Source organism: Anguilla rostrata, chromosome 16, assembly GCF_018555375.3.
Source record: "Anguilla rostrata isolate EN2019 chromosome 16, ASM1855537v3, whole genome shotgun sequence".
NCBI classification, from domain to species: domain Eukaryota; kingdom Metazoa; phylum Chordata; class Actinopteri; order Anguilliformes; family Anguillidae; genus Anguilla; species Anguilla rostrata.
Genome location: NC_057948.1, coordinates 10,839,320 through 10,867,041, shown reverse-complemented (window position 1 = coordinate 10,867,041; position 27,722 = coordinate 10,839,320). Strand labels below are relative to the sequence as shown.

General features: G+C 50.8%; 1 protein-coding gene across 3 annotated transcripts in view; it reads right to left on the bottom strand.

Annotated features, from left to right (window-relative positions):
• The window catches only part of LOC135241881 (NT-3 growth factor receptor-like), a 362,434-nt gene that overhangs the window by 200,966 nt on the left and 133,746 nt on the right, over positions 1-27,722 (bottom strand). For all 3 annotated transcript variants that reach the window (XM_064312636.1, XM_064312637.1, XM_064312638.1), the window contains 2 exons: positions 1,884-1,933; positions 1,080-1,779 (listed from right to left, as the gene is read on the bottom strand). In XM_064312636.1, coding sequence (XP_064168706.1) covers positions 1,080-1,324 — 245 coding nt within the window. In that variant the 5' untranslated portion in view covers positions 1,325-1,779; positions 1,884-1,933. The remainder of the gene's footprint in view (positions 1-1,079; positions 1,780-1,883; positions 1,934-27,722) is intronic.

Here is a 27,722-nt window from a genome sequence, read left to right as displayed (position 1 = left end):
TGCGTTTGTTGGTGTGTGTGTTAAATGATAATTATGGGAGTACCACACAACACGGACTATCGCCCACGGCCTCACAGTAAATGTCTGGGGTCTAATTTTGACGCGCTTGTCACCACCGAGGATACCAATGGCGAAAATCGGTGCCGCGTTCTGTCAATATTTATTTGATAAGCCCCACGCCAGGAATCGCCTTGATGTTAAAACGGTCCAGAATTCAAGGATGTCATGATTGCGAGACTTTTCACTTCTCACAGATTGAAAAGGGCTCATTGGCAATACAAGTGGTGTCTATATCTCGTCAGCTCACCCTGAGAACGAATCTTTTTTTTTCCAGTACAAGGCACCTTTTCACATACCACAGATGGCAAACGCTGTGACAAAATTCCTTTAAAGTCCCTGCCAGGAATCTAAATCAGCTCCCATCAAGTCGCCCCTGAGATTCAAAGGCGGTTTATACATCACTCTCGAGATGTGGCAATTAGATTTGAAAGTGTGTCCGCTTTCATCTCGCGGAGCCTCCAGAGTGTCGCGGATTCTACCGGATAGAATATTTCCACCCTTCGCTCCCGCCTTTGTCGGAACGGGCGCAGAGTCTGTCGGCGAACCAGACAGGCATTTCAGATATAAATGCGAAAAGCGTCCAGTGCTCACTCGGTCGGAAAACAAGATGCTAAGTGATGCGCGTTGGGAGCCATTTCAACAACAGGTCTGTTCCCCCAGTCACAGTTAAGAACGCAACGATAGTGGCCAAAAGCTACAACCATAAACTAGCACGTTAGTGCTGCAGTGCAGAACCCCTTATTGATGTAAATAACATAACGGCATATAAATAACACAACAACACAAAACAGGGGAATTGTTATACAAGTAAAATCCCTATAAAAACCACGGACGAATCGACCGTTCGGGTGCGCGAAAGACATACTGCGAGCAAGAAAGCCCTGGCACATTCATTTCTGTTCAGCCGTGAAAGATAGGCTGGTTGCGCGGCTGAATGTGGCAACAAAGGAGAAAGAGAGAAATGGGGTTCAATTCCACACATGTACTTGACATGTGACATTAACTTTAAAGAGACTTACATTGATGTGATGTTCTTGAACAGGTCTTGGATGTTGTTGCTGTTATTTCCGTTAGTCCCGGTGTCTTGCAGCGCCAGCAAAGGGAAGAATTTCCCATTGTCGGACTTATTGCAGTAGATCTCGGTTGGGGAACAGCTGCAGGTTGGCGGGCAGTCCAGCATGGAGCTCAGATAGTCCTGAAAGATGCTTAAGAGAAACAATACCCTCCACCAGCAAATTTTGGGTGTACAGAAGGATAGATCCATGGTTTCCAGTGCCAGAAAAGAGTTGGGTATCCACCGTTATCAAATTGGAAATTTATGTGTGTCGTGTGGCTTCAATGTGTCTGTATGTACGTTGCGATGATGTTTGTGTGTATGTGCGCGCGGGCGTGTTAATGAGTGTGAAGGTATGTCAAATTAATGCGAATGCTGTCGCGTGTCAGTATATTCGAGGCCATAAAAATATTAAGAAAGAAAAAAAATAATTCTCCGTTAGAGCAAAAGTGGCTGAAAAATAAATACTCCCGGTCTGTCTTCCTCTCGAGACTGCATTGTACGGGTTACCGCGTCTTCTGCTGCTGTTAGCCGCTTAGCTCCAGGTTGTTTCCGCACTGCTCTGAGACTTGGAGCAATAGCATTACGAACAGAGACGAGGAAACGAGAAGTCCGTGCACCGAGCATCAAGTCCCACCTACTGGTCAGAATTAAAACTGACACACCTGCAAAATAGGGAAGATACCAAATCAGATCATAGCAGGCATAGCAAGTCAGTAAAAAAAAGAAAAAGAAAAAGAAAAAGAAAAAAAAGACGGTCCAGACTTACTGGTGACGACAAACTAAACACATCGCTTAGAAGTGGTCGTTACTGCACGTCTGAAACAGACAAACAAAAACAGAATTTTATTAAATTTAAATAAGATTTATGCTGCGACAGCGAATGGCTGCTGTCTCTCACAAATTGCTCCGTTAACAACTGAGGGCTCTATTTTTGACTTACCAATTTAAGTCTGACTTCTAACCGGAAACTGAACTGGGCGCCGGTTAGATTTGAATAAAATTGCACTGATGTTCTCGTCCAAGGGCGTGGCACTGAACAATTCATGGCTCATTATTCGCCTACCCCAAGAGGAGCATGATGCAAACGGTCTGGAAACTATCCTGTTGTCGTAAAAGCTTGGCTGCTAAAACGCGAGGAAAATATGCTGGATGATCACCACACAATTAGTTTTTTTTAATCTTGTCTGTAGTTGTGCTATTTTACCGACCTGACAGTTTCAGCCGATGTAATACAATGAAAAGAAAGTGACCATAGACTCTACTCCCAATGTCACTGCCAAACAACAGAGGGGATATTTATATAATTAGGTAATTAGTTGCATATAATTAGACTATTGATCGATATGTTTTCTTCAAAAGGCCAATTATTGTTAGTAACTAATAGGCGGCACTGTTCTGTAATTGCAGAGAAACAGCCATTACAAAGAAAAACTAGCTGCTTAACGGTTTGAATAACGCACTGTCTGCCGTACGCATCTTCACCATGGATCGAAGTTGTGTTAGCAGTAGGCAGTATCGTTAGGAGATACAATTTGAGTGACTTTTGTCGCAACATTTTTGCTTGCTGTTTGAAGGCTATGAAGCAAACAGGTGTTCGGACATGTTGATACTGTAGCCTACTTTCTATAGTAGACGATACTGACTACAGCGTGGAAACTGGAACTGGATCATCTCGAATGAGAGGTACTAGAAACAAAGCAGATTTGTCAGGTAGACGTTCCTTAACCGATGCTCCGTCGGTTTAGCCAAATTAAAAATCAATGCCATATTACCGTGGGTCTATGACTTGCCGCAATTAGCGCAGTTCGTGGCTCTGTTGCTCCCTTTGTGGTTTTGCAATTCCCAACTGGATAATATGTCTTAAGCAATTAGGCTACATAAATACCACGAATCAATAGACCTAACTGTAATACAGAGCGCAGGCTACACTGCAAATATTATCTACGTCTTCGCGTTTTAGGTGTAACGCCTCACACGTCAGTAAGATTAATGATATACAGTTTGAGAAAATATTGACAAGAGACGAGTAGATGGCATGGACTTAGCATAAAGGTATAGACGTACTAGAGTAAGGTCTAGACGGAAACCATGTTTAAGCCATGTTTCTATAAATAACGGTTTCGTGATGGAGAATATCAATTCTCAGAATACAAATTGAAAGAGAGATAATTGAACAATAGTCGCAATCCACAGAAGGGGTGGAAGCAAACAAATTACGCCAATGAACCACAGGCCTACTGTACAAGCAATGTTAATCATGTATAACTTCTACTTTAGTTTCCTAAATTGTCCACGGCACAGGATAACGTTTTAAAAACTTATCAGCTGTCGGTAATTACGTTGATCTGACGACATCCGCGGTTTGTAAAATCTAGATTATTTTGTTTATTTGTTTTTATATTTCCTCATAGCTTTAATGCAGGCCTACTGCTGTTTTCGAGGTGAGCACAATCTTGCTACGTGCCATCGTGGTTATACGTTATTAACGTTTGCGTTGTGAATGTTTCGTTCTTAAATACGTTGACTTGTTTGTTTGCAGTCAACAGCAATTAAACGTACGTAGTCACACCATTTGTCAGGCTAGCACGGCATTTTCACTGCGACAGGGCCTTAAACACAGGACCTTTCAAGGTGTGAACATCACAGACGTGCCAGTATTATAAGGAATTTTTCTAGCAATGGGAATAATTTAAAACCACCCGTTTGCAGACCGAAGATACTATACACCCGAAATAATATTGAAAAAAGATACCCAATCCTTTTGGCAGATAAGAACAGTGTTTAAATATCTCAGAATTCCTTGGAGATAAGGGTTATATGCCTTTCTTCACCCTCGTGCTGACGCAGCTAGCTCTCGCGGCATTTTGCATTCTGTTTTTCAAAAGAAAAGGTGGGCGTGCGAGAGATACCATGACCTGTGTTGTACACAGCGGATGTCTCTACGAGGATGTGAAATTTAAGCAATTTCCTGTGGACCGACCCCGCGTTGTGGTTGCATTTTAAAGACCGATTTGCGCTGTTATGTTCAACAGTTGCTCCTTACAGCAGCAAAGCTTTTTGGAACGGCGCATCACCGCGCCTCATTTTTGGCGGTCAGTGGCCGATATGTCTGTTCTGATGCTCTTAATGGCATAGGAAATCGCGACCTGGTCGAATCCGTGAGCTTCATTGTTAAGGAGCGTTAAAATAGTTTAAAAAGGCGTTTTTCGTTTCAGAATTATGGTACACGTGGCCTTTTCTCCACACAAAGGGCCATTAAGCGTATTGCGTATTATGCCTGAATCAAAGGAGAACATTCCAGCTGCAAGGAAGGGCTTGAAAACAGCCACTTCTCTCTATATATATCACCTCGCCTTTGATATGATGGACGATTTGGATGGACTACGATGTACCAGATTAATAGTGAAATAATAATATGAATCATAATCACTTATCTACCGAAACTCACTTATTCAACATTTGTTTATAATATCAACCAACACAGCTAGAGTTGTACCTAATCATTTCAGGTACTGTATCCTGATGAAGGGCATGAAAAGCACTACCTCACCTGGGAATCAAACTTGCAACCCCCCCCCCCCAGTTACAGTACACGGCCATCACTCTCAAGTTCAACACCGCACTGCCGCCTCGGTGGGATTTTGTCCAACTTTCCGTTTTGCGGGACTGGGATTTATAATTCAGAGATTCCCTTCGGCGCGTGTTGGTGGCAGGCGGCCTGCGGTGCTCCGCGCCAGCGCCCGTGACGCGCGCAGAGAGGACGGGGGAGAACTGCGCGGGACTCCAAACGGAAAACCGCTCGCACGTCAGAGTAAGCACTGCGCAGCTGTAACCGGCGGAAACGCAGCCGGCCGTTTCAGACAGGACTGCCCCCACGGCACCAATCAATCCTTCACCTGGACTGGAACCCGTGGCTCTACGGCACTTCACCTGTCTGGACGAGACGGTAAAACGAGCATCTGTATTTGTTTTTTCTCTCCCTCCCTCCCTCCCTCTCGCTCTGTCTGTTGTTTAACACCTCAGACCAACGAGAATGCTAGCATAATATTAATAATGCAACGTGTGAAATAAACAAGGAAGGGAGATAAAATTGATGTGCCCAGTGCCTTTTCAAAATGCATGCATGTGTCTGCCAATAATTAGGTATTTTCATGAGCATACATATGACTATAACATACACACACACCCGCCCACACACGCACACGTGCACACACACACATACACACAAACACATGCATACACACAAACATGCACACACACAAACACATCCACACCCTCACATACATACATATGCGCACACACACACACAGTATAACTAATTTGTGCTTCCCAGCATGACATCAGCATTATATAACACACAGAGGAAGAGGAACATGGGGGTGTTAGTCTGGAAACTCTTGAACCTGTCTGTTCAATCTTCCAAAAACCTGTGCCGTTTTGGTCAGGGAGCCAAGTTTGAAATCCAGGAGGCTATTGATTTAATTCCCTGGTGCACCATTGTGCCCTAGAGCGATGTACTTCACAGAAAGAAATTTGAGTGTCTTTGGTAAGTGTCTTAGGAGTTGCACAATGGCTAAATTGTGAGCCTGGATAAGTCATTCCGATAAGGCTGTTTGCTGAGAGAAGAAAGGGAAGAGGAGGAAGAAAACAGCCCACCGCATTTACATCACATTGCATTCCTGCGTCAGATTCTCTCATCCACTCGCCATGCAGGGGAAGCGTAACTGCATTCACCTGACTGACGTGAGCAATAGCAGCAGACCTGGCTAACAGCATTCAAACCAGCGAGTACGGAGGCAGCATCGCCTAATGCGCTAGCGCAGGTTAGCTATGCTAACCAAGAACCAAAGTACAAACTCTGAGTACATACACATTACATCCGTATCAAGCCCTAGAAGAGAAACGTGAAACCATAAACTATAGCCAAAGACCATGTTTGAAAAATACCATAACTTGAATTAGGACAAAAGGTGAAGGGCCACGAGGTGGCAGAGGCAGGTGTTCAGTCCGCATCATAAGACAGCCAATGATACAGCGGTCCTGAGCACTGGGAAGGTGGCTCCACTGTGGGCCAGTACACACAGCCATTATTACTGGGAGTGACCACGCAGAGAGAGGGGACAGCCAGAGCCAGGTGCCTTGAGGCTGTGGAACAGAGAGACCCGGCCGGGGTGTATGTAAGGTCTGAAGATTGATTGGAGGTGCGGGGGAGTTTTTTTTTCTTTCTTTTTCAATCGCTGCCCTGCAGGCAAGTACAGAGGCTTTAAACGTGAGGTGAGCTGTAACAGGAAGCCGGTGAAGTGAGATGAGAAGGTGCCACTTACAATTTCTCTGCCCGCCTGCAAGTACTGTAGCTGGCTGTCAGTAGCTCTCATGCTTATGCTCAGAGTAAGGAGAGGAGTAGCAGACCTACCCACACGCACACCCCACACACTCACATGCAGACCTACACACACGCACCCCACACGCGCACACGCACAGCCCACACACGCACACGCACACGCAACCCACGCAGCACACCCACACACGCACGCACACCCCACACACGCACATGCAGACACGCACACGCACACCCACACACGCACATGCATGCACACACGCACACGCACACACGCACATGCAGACCTACCACATGCACCCACACACCACAGCACACCCCACACGCACATGCAGACACACACACGCACACCCCACACACGCACATGCAGACCTACACACACGCACACCCCACACACGCACATGCAGACACACACACGCACACCCCACACACGCACATGCAGACCTACACACACGCACACCCCACACACGCACATGCAGACCTACCCACACGCACACCCCACACACGCACATGCAGACACACACACGCACACCCCACACACGCACATGCAGACACACACACGCACACCCCACACACGCACATGCAGACACCACACGCACACCCACACACGCACATGCAGACCTACCCACACGCACACCCCACACACGCACATGCAGACACACACACGTACACCCCACACACGCACATGCAGACACGCACACACATAAATGCACACAGGAGATGGGACATGCATCATTCAGTGTTTGAGTGACAAGCCGCACGCCAGAAATGAACGCACAGCCCAAAAAGGTTTACTCCCAATTCATTTACACACGAGAGCGCGCACCCGTCCAGCCGCACGTGTTTGGAAAGGTTTATTCCAAGTTAATTTGCCATGAAGCCAAACGCGGGGCTGAAAGAGCCCTCGTGTGCCTCCGAGTGGAGGGGGGGAGGCAGTCAGCCCCACAAAACGGGGGAGGATTTATGGATTCACGTCCCTTTTTATTTACGTCTTTATGCCGTCCCATAATGCACGGGCCACAGGTCCGAGAGAACAGAGGAAGAACCAACGGCTACACATGAATAAATAGCCTTGCGGCGGCATGAATTTCTGAACATAAATTCTAACGTATGCATTCAAGATTTCTCGGGCCTCGATTAAAAGCAAAAAGCACAAGGCGTCCAAACTGCATTGTTCAGACGAAGAACTGTCCTCCAAAACTGCCGTTAACTGGAACACAATTGATAAGGCGTGAGAATAATGCTTACTGCATAATAAAGGGGACTATATGTGGAAACTGAAGGTGTGCTGCTTGCTTAAATAGAATTTGCAACTTCTGATGCAGATGAAGGAACGTGTGAAATCTTTGCACCTTTTCTGTCTAAATCCAGAGGCGGTCTGTGCTTAAAATGTGATGTGTTTCCACACTCTCACCCGCACGCATACACACATAGCACAAAGCACATGCACATGCACACACACACACACAAACACACACACACAAACACAGCACATAGCACACACACAGCACATAGCACACGTGTGCGCACGCACACACCCACACAGACATACAAGCACATAGAACAGATGTGCACACACACACGCGCACACAGTTGTATACTATACGTGCAGGCACACAAACTGACATGCACACACGCACACACATGCATACACACGTTATATGCTGTAGGGTACGAACGGTAGCTTGTGAATCTGCGGTTGTATTTTTCCGATCTGCATATGTATTCAGAGAAAATATCTGGCCCGGAAGACTTTGGCCACCCACTTCTCCTCCTCCTCCTCCTCTCCCCGTGGGGCAGATTATCCAGTCACGCGTGTGCTCACAGTATCAGCAAACAATTATATTAAACCAGCCAATCACACATTCCCTTTGTGTATCAGCAAACAACTATAATAACCAGCAAATCAAGGCCCCAGATTTCTTCAGAGTTTACATTACTAGAAAGACTGTTACTGAATACTGTTTTCTAGTTTTATGCAAATGTTTGCACAAACTGTTCTCCGTGTGTCGGATGTTTCTATAGCCACGATAATCCCACGTTTCATTCACGAATGTCCCAGCAGATGGAAGTAGTCAGGTCATGCCAAAATCAAACTGGCCTAAAGCAGTCAAACGCTGTTTTGCAAACATCAGCGCCGTGTCCCGGCGGGCGGATATCCCAGCATGCACCGCGTGTGGCCTGGACCCAGGAACTGCGCGGCGCAACAAGGTGTGTGAAAACCGGATCAGCACCACGGACAGCGCCGTCAAGAACCACACTTTCAGTCCCTGCCAGAGAGAGAGAGAGAGACACCTGTACAACACATTCCCACAGTTAATTACTGTTAAATCTTGACTGTCAGACAGATAGGCTTCCACTGAAATTTAAAGGCAGTAACAATAACTTGTTTGTTTGTTTACACTGAGAAAGAGGCAGAACAGACATAAAGAAGCGATGAATCTGACTCACACCAGCAGCCCAAATTAAACGAGCTGGAGAAAGGCTGGTGTGGGACTATTTGGACATTACGGGACACTGTTAACACGGTCCTAATGCAAACCTGGGGGCTTCTTCCTCTCCAATAACAGCTATAAACAGTCCAATGGTATCATGTGTAAAAGGCAGACCAGTCCTCACTCTGTCACTTGCTCTCTTCCTCTCTCTCTCTCTCTCTCTCTCTCTCTCTCAATCCCCCCCATTGCGGACTGTGGTCCTGTTATTAAATTACATAAGCCCCATTATTACACGGCCTTTTCAGGATGATGCTATCAAAACATCCGCACGCAACGGACGCGCCGCCAATTAGCGCTCTGCTCCTGTGCGCCGTGCCCGCTGAGGACGGGGCTTTCAGACGTCGTTACCGCCAGTTCGGCCTCATTAGAGACCCTGCCTTCCCTCCCCGGGGAGGGGCTCTGCGGGGCGCAAAATGCCGCGGCTCCTTAGCCTCCGCGGCGGCCGCGCGGCGGGGGGACGGGAGAGCGGTTTCTCTGCGCGGTGGCGGGTCTCGCGGTTCCAATCGCACAGATCCGTTCACAATCACGGATAGCTTCGCATCAGTCCACGCGTGAAAGGGTTTCAGCTAGCCAGCTAGCAATGTACACAGTAGTGTGTTTTAATGTGTTAGCATGTTAGCTAGCTAGCTGGTCGGCCAGCAGCCGGATAGCTGGTCAGCCTCTCACTGGTATGTGCTGTAGAAATAAAATGGTCACTGGCTCTCGTGTAGCTACCATATGGACTGTAGGTGTGAAATAGCCACTAGCTCTTCTGTAGCACTGAATGGACTGTAGGTGTGAAATATTCACTGGTTCTCCTGTAGCAGTGAATGGACTGTAGATCTGAAATAGTCACTGGTTCTCCTGTAGCAGTGAATGGACTGTAGACCTGAAATAGTCACTGGTTCTCCTGTAGCAGTGAATGGACTGTAGATCTGAAATAGTCACTGGCTCTCCTGTAGCAGTGAATGGACTGTAGATCTGAAATAGTCACTGGTTCTCCTGTAGCACTGAATGGACTGTAGATCTGAAATAGTCACTGGTTCTCCTGTAGCACTGAATGGACTGTAGATCTGAAATAGTCACTGGTTCTCCTGTAGCAGTGAATGGACTGTAGATCTGAAATAGTCACTGGTTCTCCTGTAGCAGTGAATGGACTGTAGATCTGAAATAGTCACTGGTTCTCCTGTAGCAGTGAATGGACTGTAGATCTGAAATAGTCACTGGTTCTCCTGTTGCAGTGAATGGACTGTAGATCTGAAATAGTCACTGGTTGTATAATGATTAGTTCAGAGAGCGAGAGAGCCGGGCAACACAGATACGACTGTGCGGGACGCTGCATTCATGGCTTCACCATCACGGGGCGACATAACTCAGGAGGTAAGACCGACTGTCTGGCAGTCGGAGGGTTGCTGGTTCAAACCCCGCCCTGGGCGTGTCGAAGTGTCCTTGAACAAGACACCTAATCCCTAACTGCTCTGGCGAATGAGAGGCATCAATTGTAAAGCGCTTTGGATAAAAGCGCTATATAAATGCAGTCCATTTACCGTTTACCATTATGCTTCTGAAAGCACAAATACAGAGAATAACAAACGGCCGGTGGGCAGGAAAGAGTGGACACCCCCCTGTCCCATGGTCGCCCCGTTTCAGAGACACGTGGAGATGGGCCTCGGAAACTCCGCGGGGGCCCCGGGGCCTGCCGGAGGGGCGCGGGGAATCGGAGACCATCTGTCGCTGGGGCCCGCGCGAGCGAGCGGTGAGCGGAGAGCCACGGCGCGTTCGGCTTCCACCGCCCTGCCAGAGCCGCTCCCTGCCAACACAGGCCTCAGAAATAGAACACGCTCCCGCTTTTTATCCCCGTTCCCAAAATCATTTTTACCCCTCCCGTCGGAGTCGTCCGCGGCGACGTCGAAGACGAGGGCTTACCGTGGGAGTCGGCCCGGTGGCGGCGTCCAAACGCGGCGCGCGGCTTTTTTTGGAGAACGTCCCGGCGCACGAGGGAGTCGTCGGGCGTTCTCTTCTCGAAATCGAGGGTGCCTCCCCTAACGCGAGCCAGTAAACAGAGGAGCTGCCCGCAACCCACACAGCTTACCCGCCCTCTGAGCCCGTTTTAAACACCATGTGAGCGCAGCCCACGGTGGCGTGCCCAATATGTGTGAAAATGCTCACGGAAAGCGGGGCCGGTTTTGGCAAAAAACCACAGCGCCTCGAAGGACGATCTTGGGCGCGAGCGACTTCTCGAGCGGTGTAGGTCGGCGACGGCACGCGTGGCGAACGCGCGGGCATAGCTCCGAGAGCCGCGGCTGCGTCCTCGCCAGCCGCGCCCGGGACTCAGCGGCGTTGGGACACGAACGCATTTGTACCTCCGGGGCAGGGTGGGTTAAGTCAGCCAGGATTCCCCCGGGGTACTGCCGCATTCTCTCTGCCCAACGGCGCGCCACATGCCCACACGTTAGCGGTTGCCTTCGTGGTTGAGGTGATGACAGATGCTTCACCTCCAATTGCCACGAGCTCTCGCAGGGAATGTGTTGTAGAAATAAAATGGTCACTGGCTCTTGTGCAGTTACTGTATGGACTGTAGGTGTGAAATAGTCACTGGTTCTTCTGCAGCAGACTGTAGATGTGAAATAGACACTGGTTGTTCTTTAGCACTGAATGGACTGTGTATATGAAATAGTCACTGGCTCTCCTGTAGCACTGGAGTTACCTGTAGGTGTGAAATAGTCACTTGTTCATTTGTAGTACTGAATAGACTGTAGATGTGATATAGTCACTGGTTCTCCTGTAGCACTAAATGGTCCGTAGGTGTAAAACAGTCACTGGTTAAATTGTAGTACTTAATAGACTGTAGGTGTGATATAGTCACTGGTTCACCTGGTTCAGCTGGTGTGCACATGTGGATGACACAGAGGTGACCCCAAAACCCCCAAAAAAAAGAAAGAAAGAAAAAAAAAAAGATAGTTGACGCCGACTCCGCTCGGTATTCCCTCCCCCCGGAGGCCTCGGGTTCATATCAGCGGCAGCCACGAGGAACAGTTCCCCAGCGCAGAGCCCCGGGGAGGCAGCTCCGGAGCTCAAACGGCCTTTAGACTCCCCCCTGCTGCAGCCTGCGCCGCGGTGGCGCGTTCCCGCCGCGCGGCGCCTGGAGGCTGAGGCGACAGACGTGCTAAAAACGCGAGATTCAAAAAACCGCTGTCTGCTTCTTTTCTTTTCACATTAGGTATTCACTACAGATCCCGCTTCTTTCGGGTAAAGAAGAGATTCAAAAAAGCCGGAGCGAATGCGTGCGGGCTTCGCAGCGCGTCGCCATAGCGACGGGCCCCGGCTCCGCTCAGGTGAAACGCCGCGCTCGTTTTTAACCGAGAGGACGGATGACGGATGCTAAGCGTACGGGCGCTTAGCGAGAAGGCCCCCGAGGGTCTCCGGATCAGAGACTTCCCGCGCCGATCCGTAATCCCCCGCCCCCCCAAAATCACACACCCGAGGCCGACGGCTAAAGGGACACTCCCCGTGCGCGAGACGACTCACTAAAGAGCCCTCTGTCTTAGGGTCCTTATTCAAATACAAAGCCTAAAGAGACTTCTGTCTCAGGGTCCTTATTCAAATACAAAGCCTAAAGAGACTTCTGTCTCAGGGTCCTTATTCAAATACAAAGCCTAAAGAGCCTTCTGTCTTAGGGTCCTTATTCAAATACAAAGCCCACCTAACCAGTCTACGGAAAACTTTCCACAAAGGAAACGTGTCGCCTCTTTTTTTTCTGTGGTTTTGTAATCTATAGTTTTGTTATCTGTGGTTTTGTTAACTGTAGTTTTGTTATGTGTAGTTTTGTTATCTGTGGTTTTGTTAACTGTAGTTTTGTTATGTGTAGTTTTGTTATCTGTGGTTTTGTTATCTGTGGTTTTGTTATCTGTAGTTTTGTTATCTGTAGTTTTGTTACATGTATTTTTGTTGTGTAGTTTTGTTATCTGTGGTTTTGTTATTTGCATTGATTTTCACACGCGTGGCCCTCAGACTGAGAGCGCAGGGCCAAGGCGAGCCAAAGCAGCTGCTCCCTCAAAAGCGCTTTCAAACCACCGGCAGATGCAAGCTGTCATCTTCCGTTCTTCCGTTTTCACGAGTCAAATCAGGCATCCCCAGGAAAACGGAAGCCCTACAAAAAAAAAAACAAAAGAAACGCGCCGCCCTTTTCAGAAGGCCGTCCCGCTGCCAGCGAGGGCGGCGTTCATCTGGCGAGTTCACGTGAAGCGCCTTTCTCCAGACGGGCTTCGTTCGTGGGAACCGCGAGCGCGCCGCGAGCGTGCCGTCGCCATCAAGAGACGCCGTCGGCGGCGGATCCCTTTCCTTCGCCGGGCTTGAGTTTCTCTCCCTGTGACGGCCGACGCCGGGCAGACTCGCCGTCGGGATTCGGCAAACGTCGGTGTGCCGTGCCAAAAAAAAATGAGAACTCCGACTGTGCCTGCTCTCAGAAAACGGCAGTGCTTTCTGGGAAAGTTAATTCATTTCACACTTGTGTAACCAAACATTAGCACTGTGCACTCTGGACAGAGTGGATGCCATAATCAGATTTAACGCTCCCAATGAGGACAACCAATCTGCGCTTCACATGGAAATCATTCCACATGAATTAAAACAAAAATTTGTTCGGCAATGAGTGGATAAGTAGTGGTTTCCACCAGCCTTGTTTGAAAGTCCTTTCTTCTAATCTACACACATCGCGGACAGAACAGAGCCCTGCCAAGCAGCCCTGTGTCCATCTGCACACACACACACTCACACGTGCACGCACACACACACACACACACTCACATACATACACGTACACACACACACACGTACACGCATGTGCACAATACACCCACACACACAGACATAGAAATGCTTACTTTAGGAGGTGCCACCCCCAGGAACTTGAATAAATGTGATTAGTCCCCTACAGCTGGGTATGTTTAACTCAAGCTGCAAAATTTACAAAACATCTTGTTCCATGCATACGGTGAGGGCTGGGGTTTGAAACACACAGCCGACCTACCCCTGTTAGAAACACACACACACGCACGCACACACACACACACTCGCACACACACAGCACAATAATTGACATATTTACTGAAGTGATTGCACTTAAAACAGCAGTGCTGAGTGGTCCAGGTTCTTCAAATTACTGTGGCTTTCTGTTCAGATTATAAATACAAACAATCCTTTAATAAAACAGCCCTAATTGAGCAGGGAGAGCTCATTTCAGTCTTGAAGGGATGCACTCCTCTCCGGTACCAGCAGGAGGCGCACAAATAAAGTGGCCCTGTCAGTCTTTCTGTCTGTCTGTCTGTGTGAACATGACTACAGTCCGTCTGTCTGAAAATACCCCGTGTTTTTGGTATTTGTCCATCTGTTTGATAATGACCCCTGCATTCCCATTTTTTAATCTGAATTTGACCCAGTGTTTATGACCGCCTATGCGAACAGGACTTTTTTGGGGGGAATATAACCACCCCGTTTCTGTCTCAGGGCGGAAGGACAGCGTCTGGGACAGAGGGACCAGTCGCGCGTCGGTGTCACCGCCGTCATAGACCGCGACTCCGCCTCCCTCTCGGCGGCCGTAGGGCTTAAATCGGCCCGTTGGCGTGAGGGATAACCAGACCCTGCTCCGCGGGGGGAGCCCGTGAACGGGGCATGCAAAGTTCATTACGAACCTGTGCCGCGCGATTCCTCCAATATAAACGCATAATAAAACACCGGGCCGGCTACGCGGGCTATCCGCTACGCGAGCTAACCGCTACGCGAGCCGTCCGTCAGAGTTAGCTCAAACAATGACTGCAATAGCTTCCGGTTTATCATCCCTCTGCCAGGCAAAAAAGCAACTCCCACGCAGCCCCCCCCCCCCCCTTAAATCTCTGACTGCTCCTCTTCGCACAATAATGTTCTTCTTCCTTTTATGTACCGCAGCAATCGAGCAGCAGGTAGAAGGAGATCCCGGCGCAAAGTTCACGAGGCGCAGGCCCGGCGGGGTGGAGACTCGGACGAGAGGCGGAGAATCTTGCGCTCTCTAGCCTTAGCTACTGCAGCGGGGCCTATCTGATCTGGCTGGCCAATGAGGACCGCTCGTTTCGATTCGGTTCAGCCCGATTAATCTCCGCCGTCTCCGAGTCACAATCACTTATAAACCGCAACGTTTAAAAAAACAACAACCACGCTTAAGACACAATTCCCAAGAGCGCGTTAACTTGGGCGCTCTATGTAGGCTGATGCCTCCTTCAGCAGATGAATCACCGGCTTCTTTCTTTGACAGAGGACCGAGGACGCGTGGGCAGACGCGTTAATCACTATGGTCGCATGTTTCCATGTTTAGGTCATGTGATCGGGCGAATCCTGCCCCTGCATCCTCTACGATGGGGCCAGACGAACGAGCTGTGCCACAACAACCCAGCGACAGCAAATACACGAAGTGCGGCTCTCTCAAGGTCGTCACGACCTTCAAATAACGGGACATCGAGATGCTGACATTAACTTCCTTCTGCGGGAAACATAACGTATTACACATGTCGGTGATGCATCGCATGGCCATGATCACCGTGAAAAACCATTTCCAGTCATACCCTGAAATAATTCAGTTAAACCGGGGGAAAGGCTTGTTTAATCGCACTGTGCAAATCCAATTACCAAGCTCCACGCAATTACAATTCAGCCAGTTCCATATTCCGCATTAGCTAAATGCCACAATAACGGTTTGACATTGAACATTGCATTGCATCAGAAAGGAAGCCGGGGAAGTGGCCGCAGCCTTCCACAGAAGTTAACTTTATTAACCAACTGAGCTGTGCATGGCTTCCCAAATAAACACAGAATGTCCTCGCAATGTCACTGGAATGTTTTGTCAACGTTGTAACACTGCCGCTACATGGCAGCAACATTGTGAGGACATAGCTGTGTGTGTGTGAGTGAGTGAGTGCGTGATCTTGAAACACAGTTACAGAGTTGATTTGCAAGGCTTCATTAAACACCTGGTCTGGTCCTCAGCTCAGAGATGAAGCACATGGCCCGAATCCAAAGGCAACCTCTAACTCCCAACGGCACATCCTGTAGCAGGAATGGTTTTTTTACAGATCAAGCCAGCTCATTTGGTCAATAAGGCACGCATTTGTGCAAATTGCACTGTTAGAGGACGAACGCTGAAGGGTCAGAGAGTAAAAGCCCTGCCATGTGTGTCTTCTACCCATGAACCCTGATTTCACTGATTAGTTCTAACCTCTGAAAAAATGGTGCTAATTACCAAATCCTTGTGATTGGAACAAAGGATATACTGGAAATAATTACTTTCTGAACCTGGATTTCCCACCTCTGTTCAAAACTGACATCAACACATTTGTTGAGATAAATCACAATGTATAAAAAGCAAACGCACCATTAAATTACATGCCGTTTAAAGGGTAAGGGAAGGGTGAGGAATCACAGCTCAAGCTGTCTGAAGATTCAGTGTATGTATAGCTACACACGCAGATCCCAGCAGTACGCCTGTGTATGAAGATTCAGTGTATGTAGAGCTACACACACAGATCCCAGCAGTACGCCTGTCTTCCGACACACATTAATTCACCCACGTGATTCCTTTGTTGACTCGTACTTACGAACGCGTCTTCCCCAGCGGCGCGGACTCAGCCTGCCGTTCGCTCCTCCCCATCGCCGTACCTGGGCCGCGTTTGTTGCCATGGAGACGTCGCAATACAGCACCGATGCGGTAAAACTTTCTTCGCGGGCTCGGCGATGAGACGGGTGGGACGGGGACGACGCGACGGAGCGCGAATCCCCCGCCGCCGCCGCCGCCGCCGAACGAGACGTTTAATAAACGCGCGGGAGGCGCGGCTCGCCCGCGGTCCCAACACCGCCGCCTCTTCTGACGCGCTCGCGCGACTCCGAGCTCCGCATTACCTCACGGGCGTACCGCGGGAGATCGCGGGATTTTTAACGGACGCCACTGTTTTAACGGTCACCTCAACTGCACTCGCTCGTATTGTGCATTTATATATATAAACAAAGCAAAGGCACACTGAGAACAGCGTGCTCCCATGCAAGTCACATGCAAACTTTGACAGCCTGTTAATTGCACTCATTGGCAAAGCTGATGCGTTCATATGGAGTGGCCTACATTGCAAATTTTTCTTCTTTAATTTACCCTCCTTTAACGCATATTACTCATTTAAAGAGCTGGGTATTTACTGCTGGGCACATAAGCCTCTAGCAATGTACTGCCGGACATTTAACGGCTGGGTATTTACAGCTGGGAATTTGCTGAAGAAAAGTTTTGGTGATGGCTCAAGGGCAAAACCCTAGTGCTCACTCAGGACCTTTCTCCTCTAACCACTACACCACGCTGCTAAACCTCCTTCAGAGAGCAGGAAGGGAGCCAGGAGGAGGCTGAGAGACTTCCTGACATTCAAAGCAAGAGAAAGACTCAAATTAAGGAGAAGGTAAAGGTGACAGTTAAAGTTACCGTCAAAACTGAAATGAAAGTTAAGGTTAAAAAGATTGAGATTATTTTAAGGAAAAAATGATTGGCTATAGTTAAGTCGAAGAATAAGGTTAAGATTAAGGATTTTATTAAAATGAGGTCATGTTCAGACTGAGATTAAGGTTTAAATTTAAGAAAGGGATTTGGTCAAAATTGTTAAATTAAGGTTATGGTTGAGACTGAGATTGAGGTTAAAATAAAAAATGAGGGATTTGGTCGGAATCATATTAAACTGAGTTTACGGTGATGGGACAGAGATAAAAGTGATTAAGAACCATCGTGACACAGATGGCTTCATCTGGAAGAGGCCTGTGCGCGCTGGCAGGCAGGCAGGCAGGCAGGCAGGCAGGGAAAGACCCATCTCTCCCTCAGTCAGATGTGGCGCTCACAGACTGGGCCAAACGTGGCAAAGCAGAACAAAGGGTAGGAAGTGGGCTTATAATGGAGAGAGGCTGCAGGTTCAAATCCCAGGAAGGCCACTGCTATTGTACCCTTGAGCGAAGTGCATTACTGTGTTTAAAAAAAATAGCTCTGGATGGGTGTCTGCTAAATGGACTGCATTTATATAGCGCTTTTATCCAAAGCGCTTTACAATTGATGCCTCTCATTCGCCAGAGCAGTTAAGGGTTAGGTGTCTTGCTCAAGGACACTTCGACATGCCCAGGGCGGGGTTTGAACCGGCAACCCTCCGACTGCCAGACAATCGGTCTTACCTCCTGAGCTATGTCGCCCCCGCAAATGCCAACCCTCCCCCCGCGCCCCGTTTTTCAAAGGGGCTGCCTCTGGATGAGAATACGGCGTACCTAAATGCGTGTGCACGCACGCGCGTGCTTACAGGAATTAACAGAGGAAGAGAGAGAATGAAGCCAGACAGTTCCATTGGAATATCAAAGAGAAACAAAGAGAGACTAATTGTAGTAATCTCAATTATTCTTATTACTAGTTATTTCTGCCTGTGAAGATATGACTAATTGATCTTGCGTTCTTTGGTTTTCATTGATTGGTGGTTACGCCTTGGCAAAGCGTGCTTGTATTATGTTGCGGCAATAAAGCATTTTCTAAATGAGCGAGCGAAAAACGAGACTGCCAGAGGGGCGGAGAGAGACGGCGGTTTTGTTTCCCGCCTGCGGTTACAGTCGAGGGCGATGCGGCGTTCGGTGTGCCCACTGCCGCTGTGGAGACGGAACGACGCGCACAGCCGTCCGCAGGTTCCGCCGTCGCCCCGGGAACCGACCGCCAAACCGCTTCAGACATCCGGACCGAACATTCTATTGCTGATGTCACGATCACCGCTGGTGACTGAAAGCGATGGAGTTCTAGAACACTGACTTCTGAATTTAGAAAATAACAGCTCAAAAAAAGCCTACTCTTCAAAGGGTTAAAGGCCAGGCGAGGGCGCACCGCGTGCGGGCGGAGCAGGAGAGTCCTCCGATCACGTGACTGATCCCCGGCAGGCGGGAGCAGCGGACCGAAGGCCGCCTCGCCGCTTGTCCTGGTGGGAGGAGCTCAGGAGCAGATGTCCGCGAGCTGATCGGGATCAGGGCCACCTCCCTCGGACATCCCCATGTCTCTGGGGCTCTCCTTTCAGGAGTCAGAAGCCAGGCTGCCGCAGAGGAGGACATCTCTTCGCCGCGTGTCAAAGAAGCGTCTTTCTCACATTCATCATGTAGCTTTCTGTTTTTACAAAATTCTTCTCCTGCCCCCCCCCCACCCTACCAAGAATTTCACAGTGCGATTTCAAATTGGAATCGCTCCGCGTGAAGCTCTGAAACTAACAGAAAATAAAAGTAAAAAGTTGTTTTTGTCGTGCGCTGGTCGATCTGGTTGAGAGCGCCTGCTCTTTGCGGAGATAAATAAGGCCTGGTTCTTCCGCACGGTTGGCCAGTGAAATGGAGCTCTCGCCGCCGGTGCGCCGTTTGTGGTGGTCGGGACGCGGCGGCGGGGATGAAGGCGGCTGGATCGGGATGGGTGCCGGGCCTGGGGGCCCGCCTGGGGGCCCGCCCGCCAGCCGCTCCGAGCCCGGGTAACCAATCGGGCAGCTCTTTCGCACCGCCGCGTTAGCACAAGATTACGGCGCGATCTTCAGAGACCGGTGCCTTCACCTCCAAACATAAAAAGCACGGCGTCTAAAAGCCCGGGTCTGTGAACGCTCCTCTGACATCACACGTTCGCAAAGTCACTGCAGAGCCAAACGCGGCGTGAGAAATGACTGTTATGCAAGTGAACACCTCTGCCTTTTATAAAATCTGGGAAAATAAAAGAGAGTGTGTGTGTGTGTGTGCGTGTGTGTGGTGTGAGAGTGTGTGTGTGTGTGTGAGAGAGAGAGAGAGAGAGAGTGTATGTATGTGTGTGTGTTTATGTGCGTGCGTGAGCATGTGTGTGTGCTTGTGCATACATGAGTATGTGCCGCTTGCGACCTACAGCTTGTCAATCAGGATAAGAAGCAGCGGTCATCAACAATGACATCACAGATTGCAGGGCATGATGAAGCCTACCGATTCCTTCAGCAAAACCCACAGCCCAAGCACCCAAACATGGCAGCCGCCAGTCCGGCCTCTATGCGCCTTTATTACCGGGCCAGTCTGCCCCCCAACTCTCACCCGCTGTGCCCGCAGTTCAAAAAGATCAGGCTCCTCCCTCAGAGTCGCCATGACGACAGAACAGTCTTCAGTCTCCGCCCGCACGGACCCGTGGAGGGGGCCCGGAGCCCCAGGGGCCCGCGGCTGCCGGGTCCCCCCCGGGTCCCCCCCCCCCTCTCCCCCCGACAAAACGATACATCAGAGTTCCTCTCCCGCCATCGCTGATTAGTGACTGATTCATCAGAACATGATTAGAGGCAAGGGGAAGGGGGGGGGGGGCTGAATTTATCATCTGAGTCCATTTAGAATTTAATTAAGTAACAGAAGATTCAGAGATTTCAAACAGACGGACAAGACTTCCCGTGGATGTCTGAAATTAATACGGCCTAAAAATACCCGTCAACTTTTTTTTTCTCTCCTCTTGATGCATCTAATTCTGTCTGTCTCTCTGTCCCTCTCTCTCTCTCTCTCTCTCTCTCTCCAGACCCTTTAAGCTACAGGAGTGGTGCGGTTTTCTAATTAGGGAACACAAATTAAAAGCGTGCGATGAAAGCGGGCGGGGTCAGGTGCGAACGACGAACCGCCGGGTTTCAGGTTTCAGGGAGCCTCGTTCAGGGGAGGAGGCGCAGGGATCAGTCCCGCTCCTCTCTGTTTCATCAGCCCGCGCCCGCGCTTTCTCCCCTCCCCCCCCCGGACGACACGCCGTCGCCGCCATGAACGCGAAGCCCGGCCCCCGCCGCGCGCGTTCGGGGGGCCGTCACAAAAAGGCGCGTGCGACCACGAGACACCGCGCGTCCTGTTTCCGCGACGCATTCGAAACCGGCGCGTCAGACGGGCCCCGGTGTGACACGTGACCTCGGCGTCCGCTCGACGGCGCCTGACAGCCCGACTCACATCGCCTGGCGACGCACTCCGAAAAAACGGCTGATCTCACTGTAAAAGACGCCGTAAGGGACGCACATTTTTCAACAGGGAGGGGGGGGGAAAAACCGTCTCAGCAGCCCCCTGCATCGGCAGCATGATTAATCACGGCGACAGCCACTGGGCTGCTTCGGCCCCTCACACCGAAGGTTACCACGGCGGGAACCAGGAAGGGCGCGTTTTTTTATTTTGTTTTATTTTTTATTTTATCGCCGCCCCTCCGCTCTTAAATTAAACGGTAGAAGTAGGCGTCGCTCGTCCGTTTTATCGGAGAGAGAGAGACGCGGTCCAAACCGGTCGCCTCCACTTTCCGGGAGAGAGATGCGCCGTGGACATCGAGGCGGCACCAGGCGCGCCGCAGGACAGACAAATTGAGCGGGAACCAATTGCCTTGGCCGTTATTGGGAGCAGGGCTGCCTCAGCGGCGTCGTCCTGGGCGAAGAGGACGGGTTAATTGCCTTGGCTCGTCCTGCGGGGCGCCCTCACTATTCACCCGCTTGCTCCGCTGCTGAAGAGATGATAATCAGAGACTTTGGAATCCGCCTGTATGGGAAATGGTAGTGCGATGCAAGGCATATCCGTGCCTGCCGAGGTCACCAGGTGTGCAAGCTAATGAGAGAGGAGCTACCAGTCAGAGCCTCTGTGTTCCTGCAGGCTGTTAACTAGTGCTGAGATTAACACTGTCTGTGGACTCAGATTAAGACCAGGTGTCTAGGTCTAAAATCTAGGTGAAGTTGAATTAAAACCTCCTGTACAAACTCATATTAAGGCCGTTTGGGTGAGCTCAGATTAAGGCTGTTTGGGTGAGCTCAGATTAAGACTGTTTGAGTGAGCTCAGATTAAGGCTGTTTGGAGCTCAGTTAAGGCGTTTTGGGGCTCAGAAAGGCTGTTGGGTGAGCTCAGATTACTGCTGTTTGTGTAGCTCAGATTAAGGCTGTTGAGTGAGCTCAGATTAGAGCTGTTTGAGAACTCAGATTAAGCTGTTTGTGTGGCTCAGATTAAAGCTGTTGTGGACTCAGATTAAGGCTTGGTGAGCTCTAGATTAAGCTGTTGTGTGAGTCAGATTAAGCCTCTTGAGTAGCTCAGATTAAGGCTGTTTGAGTGAGCTCAGATTAAGGCTGTTTGTGTGAGCTCAGATTAAGGCTGTTTGTGTGAGCTCAGATTAAGACTGTTTGGGTGAGTTGAGATTAGGACTATATTTGAGTGAGCTAGGAGACACACATCATGCAGGTAGAGCCCCTTTGTCTCTGGAGGTTTGCTCTAAGATGGAGGAGTAAACCTCGAGATCAAAGAACAGAGGGTGAGAGGGAGAGAACTGTATTTCAGACGGCGGGAGAACAAGAGGAACACACGCAGCGGTGGGGGCGGTGGGCGGTGGGCGGTGCTGGCGGTGCACATGAATAAAAACAGAGCAGCCACTGCGGGGTTTTTAGGTGCTTTTTGTTTTGCACATCATCAAAGGCTGAGGAGAACTCCAAGGAGCGGTGTGGGGGGGGGGGGCGGGGGGGGAGGGAGGGGGGAGGGTCGCCGGTGCAGCTCTCGAAATCCGCCGTGGGCTTCTCACGCGGCCGCCGGGCGGGTGACGGCGAGCAGACGACGCCCGTCGCCCGTTTCGGCGAGCCCCGAGGAGACGCCGGCGCGGGTTACCGGGAGCCCCGGGCTCGGGAGCGGACAGGAACAGGCCGGGGCGAGTCACGCAGGTGACGGGAACGAGCAGCGGCGGGAAGGCTTGCGCACACGCTCCTCAAAAAACAGCCTTTTATTAATTTTTTACTGTTTTTACTCCCGCAATTTGTAACTGCTAATTATGCCTCCTGAGACACAGCTGTCACCCCCCCTCACCACTCCACACTGCAGCTGCTGCTGCTGCTCCTACCCAACCTCGTACCTGGGGGGAGAGGAGGGGGAGGAGTCCTGCGGTCAGCTGCGTCAGGTCCCGCGTGCTCGCGGGGACGGTCAGGGAACGGTAACAGCCGGGGGCCCAGCCTGGGGCCGCGGGGCCCGACGTGCGCCTGTAAAGGGAGAGCTTCTCTTTGTTTCAACCGCCGGCACCGCTGCGTGACGCTGACCAGGAGGTGCGCTCACGGTCACCTGGACCACGCTCGGCTCGGCCCGGCGGACCGAGGAGGGCGAGAAGGCCGCGGAACGTACGCGCCTCTCCTCCGTGCGTTTCCCCGAGGCGAACGGAGGCGGCGATCGCTCTGCTCGAAGGCCGCGGCCGAGTGAACCGGTGTGGGAAGGTCAGGTGACTCGAGGGCCCGTCAGCACATAATCCCCAACCCCTCGAACCCCCCGAACTCTGCCCCCACAAGCCGGCGGACGGAGAGAGGAGGTCCCGCCCGGGCTGTCAGATAAAGCAGAGCTGCGCTCTCTCCTCCGCCGGTCCTGCGCCGGTCCTGCCGGCCGGTCCAGCGCTGTCGCCGCTCCTGATAACCGCTCTTCTGGCAGCTAGCGCTCGGCAGGAGGCTCCGGCAACATGTCCGGGCTATTTCGGCTCTGGTCCGCTAACGAGACCCTCGACGGCTCGCGCACTGCTTCTGACCCCCTCCCCCCGCCCCTCCCCCCCCCCTCCACCCGCCGCGGTGTTGATGAGCCCCCCCCTCCCCTCCCCTCCCTCCGCCCAGCCCCCCCGCGCACACCGCGTGAATGGTCCAGTCCCGTTGTCTAGGTGATGTGCTGTGCTGCGCGCGGGCTGCGGACACGCCTCCCATCTGTTTGGCCCTGGGTTCTGGGTTCTGGCCGACGGCGGGCAGGAGAGCCGCGGGGTTCCCTGCCGGCGTTGGCGTGCCATCGAAAGCCCAGATAGCCGCGTGACCCCCCCCCCCCAAATCTGATCCGCGCGTCTGCTTGGGCTCCTCGTTACGCGCCTCGGTGCGTCATGCAGGTCTCCAAACTGACCCCCGGCCGCCATTGCGCAAGGTGTGAGAGAGCACGGAGGCGGCAGGCTTCATCGGCCCTGCCAACGACACAGCAGCCCGTTCAGAGTTTATTTACCGGCCAATGAGACGGGCGGAGCGCCTGAGAGCAGAGCACGCGCGCGCCCCTCTACCCCCCCGCCCGGACGGGGCGCCCCCCGTCCCCTTCGGGCCGAAGCGGTCACGCTCCGAGCACAGCGGACCCCCGCGGGTCCGGACGAGCGAAGGGAAGCGTAGGGCGGGCGGGGATCGATGGCGAGTGGAGAGAGGGGCATTCTGGGCCCTGGCACGCAGGGCGCATTAATGTCGCATCACCGGGCCTGCGGCAGGCGGTGGGGCCCCGCCCGTCCCACGCGTACCGAGAGCCAATCAGACGGAGACCAACCAGCCAACACTATATACCACACTGCCTCTATCTGACCAACCATACAACCTATCACCTACTCACAGCTACTTATACCACACTCCCATTATATACCACACTGCCAGTATCAGTAACCTATACCACCATACTGCACAACTACACACTGCACTACTCGACCATACATCCAACTGCACAGTCTTATCCACCTATACCACAATACCACACTGCCACTATCTGTAACCTATACCACCATACTGCACAGCTACTATATACCACACTCACATTATATACCACACTGCCAGTATCTGTAAGCTATACCACCATACTGCACAACACACTCCCATCATATACCACACTGCCACTATCTGTAACCTATACCACAATGCAAGCTACTTATACCCCTAAACACACCATTATACCACACTGTCCATATCTGTACATATACATCAATCAATACATTACAACTTGCACCTTACTACCACTGTCTGCATCCACAATACTACCAACAGACATCACACTACTAGCATCTTTGGCATATACCATACTACAGTACCACCATATAACACACTACCACTGTCTGAAACAGTAGTGTGGTATTGCCTACTAACCATGTACCACCACTGACACACTCTGTCTGCAAACAGCCACATTATCACATCCATATAACAACTATAACATACTGCAACATCTCATACCACACCACATTATATAATCCAACCGACTATCACCTACATGCACTCCCGCCACTGACTACCACCGTACCCACATGTTGCCCAGCACCACAGAGATCAGACAGCTTCGGAGGCCAGCGGGCTGATATGATGAAACCTGTAACTCTAATACAATGTGTCACTTTCGCTCCTACCCCGATCTCACGATTACTAATACCAGCCTACATTAATACAAGCATCTGTTTCCTCGGCTATCCCAGGAGAGGCCAGCCCAAGGAGGAAGGGAATCTTTTTTCTGAGGCCTTCCGCACGCGGTCGGAGAGAGAGCGCCGTCGGAAAAAACGGGCGCGCTCGCTAGAGGCTTGTCAGGCTGTTGTTCCCGCGTGGTTCGAAAACGCCCTCTCGTAGTTTTTTTTTATTTTTTTAAGTTTGTTTTTTTCTGGTCTTGTGGAGTGGCAGTGGCTGAAACACAGAACGATCGGCCATACTGCCCTATCAGAGCAGTGAAACACAGAACGATCGGCCACACTGCCCTATCAGAGCAGTGAAACACAGAACGATCGGCCACACTGCCCTATCAGAGCAGTGAAACACAGAACGATCGGCCATGCTGCCCTATCAGAGCAGTGAAACACAGAACGATCGGCCACGCTGCCCTATCAGAGCAGCGATATCAGCCCGGTAACTGACGTCCTAAATGAGCGCCCATGTTTTCATTCCAGCAGAGGCACCCCCTCGGTCGCACCAGCGAAACTGTCATGGCGTACGCGACAGCCGTTAGTAATGAGGCTCCCGCTGCAGAACTCAGCTCAGCATCAGACTCTTTCCCCTTAAAGCCTGAGGTCCCTCTGAGGGAAAAAAGAAGCCTTCGTTCTAAAAATGGCTGGCAGGGTTAACGCAGAAAAATGCTAAGTCATGTGCGAGAAACCGCGGTTTCCACGGACACCCGCGTATCAGTTGGGGATGTGGGGGGGTGACGGTAGGGGGTGGAGTGTTCTCTGTCCACTTTCTGGCAGCAGTGCCAGAGTCCCAGCAGCCAGGCATTGGGCATTGGGGGTAAGGTGGGGGGGCGAGACGGTTATATCACCCGATGCAAGCTGGGAGCAAACAGAGCGGATTTTCAGCGCAGTTAATCAGCGCGGTTTTTTGGGACCGGCAGAAGCCCTGCGCTCCGGACTGCTCAAGGACTTCATTTAGACTTGTCAGGAAGCCGCATGAATCAGAACTCCACCGCGAAGAAACCCAGCCGCCTACGTCAGAGAGAGAGAGAGGGAGAGAGAGAGAGGGAGAGAGGGAGAGAGAGAGAGGGAGAGAGAGAGAGAGAGGAGAGAGAGAGAGAGAGAGAGAGAGAGAGAGAGAGAGAGAGAGAGAGAGAGGAGAGAGAGAGAGAGAGGAGAGAGAGAGAGAGAGGAGAAGAGAGAGAGAGAGAGAGAGAGAGAGAGAGAGAGGAGAGAGAGGGAGGGAGAGAGAGAGAGAGGGAGAGAGAGAGGGAGAGAGAGAGAGCGTGGACGGGGGCCTCTCAGTAAGAGCTTCTCTTTTTTCCCATCATCCTCCCTTTAAAGCTTTTATTTCGCACCCTGAACATTCTAGAAAAAGACGGCAGGCCGAAGCTTCAAATCACACTCGAGATTACAGTGACCCTTCGGACCGCGCATCAATCTCTCCGCTGCTGTTTGTCCTGGCGTGGTCTTTAAAAAAAAAAAAAAAAAAAAAGATTCAAAAACAATTTACGAAGCTTTGAAGAAGGGCGCCTCGGTTTTTACGCCAGGGCCATTTTCACATTTAGCTGTGGTTTCATATCTGTGTCTAATGGAGGCTTTTAAGGGATTTTCACATTTGTGGAGAAAAAAAAGTAAATCATTATTGCAGAAGGCGGGCGAGGGATTAGTGTTGAGTCAGACACACTGTACAGAGCCAAGGTAGAATCTGTAGGAACAGTACACGAGGACTGTTTAGTTACATCAATAGCCTTTTATGAAGCTCCCTCCCCAGCAAACCCATGACCTCTGACCCGTCTTTCCTGTTAGGTAACTCTAGTTAATTGCAGAATTTGTACATGAATATGTAGATTGACAGTAAAAACCATCAGTATTTTTAGTGTGATAGAGTAGCCTGTGTGTGTGTGAGAGAGAGAGAGAGAGAGAGAGAGAGCCAACAGATCACCTGGTCATAAACTCTTATTTTATCTGCATTCCCACCGAGTGTTGGTGCAGCATGAATTGTCAAAGCTTATAACGGATTTGTAGACTGAATGTCATGGCAGTAAACGAGTGTTTTCTGCATTGTAATTGACTGAGATTGATAGTTTTCATGACTACGACGGACTCTCCAGCACGTACTCCTCCCACTGTATGGCTAAAAACAGAGAGGTGAAAAGAAGCGTGCAACCAAAACACAATTACTATAAAACATTAACAAAAGGTTAATGATTTCGGCTTATCTAATTTGACACTCTTCTTTCTCCACCGACCGGCGAACCGCCTGACGACGACGTTTCTCCGGCAATGGAAAAGATCCCATCGGCGTCGCGTCTGCGGGATTACGTTCATAATCCTGTTCCGCAAGCTCTGGAGACAGAACTTTCACCGGACCTCCGTAGCTCGTTTCAGTCGAGTTGAAGCTTCGCACAGCGAGGTTTGCGAGCGGCCGCTCGCTCGGTTAATTAACGGACTTTTATTGCGCGCGTTTTTTCCCGTCCGCGCGGTGACGAGCCGCGGGATGGGGGGGGGGGCGCTCAGCGGAATCGGGGTCCCCCGGGCAGCGCCGCCTGCCGCGGTGCGATCAGCGGCATCTTCGGAAGAGGCAGAGCCGCTTCGGAACTTCGGTTTCATCTGGTCTTT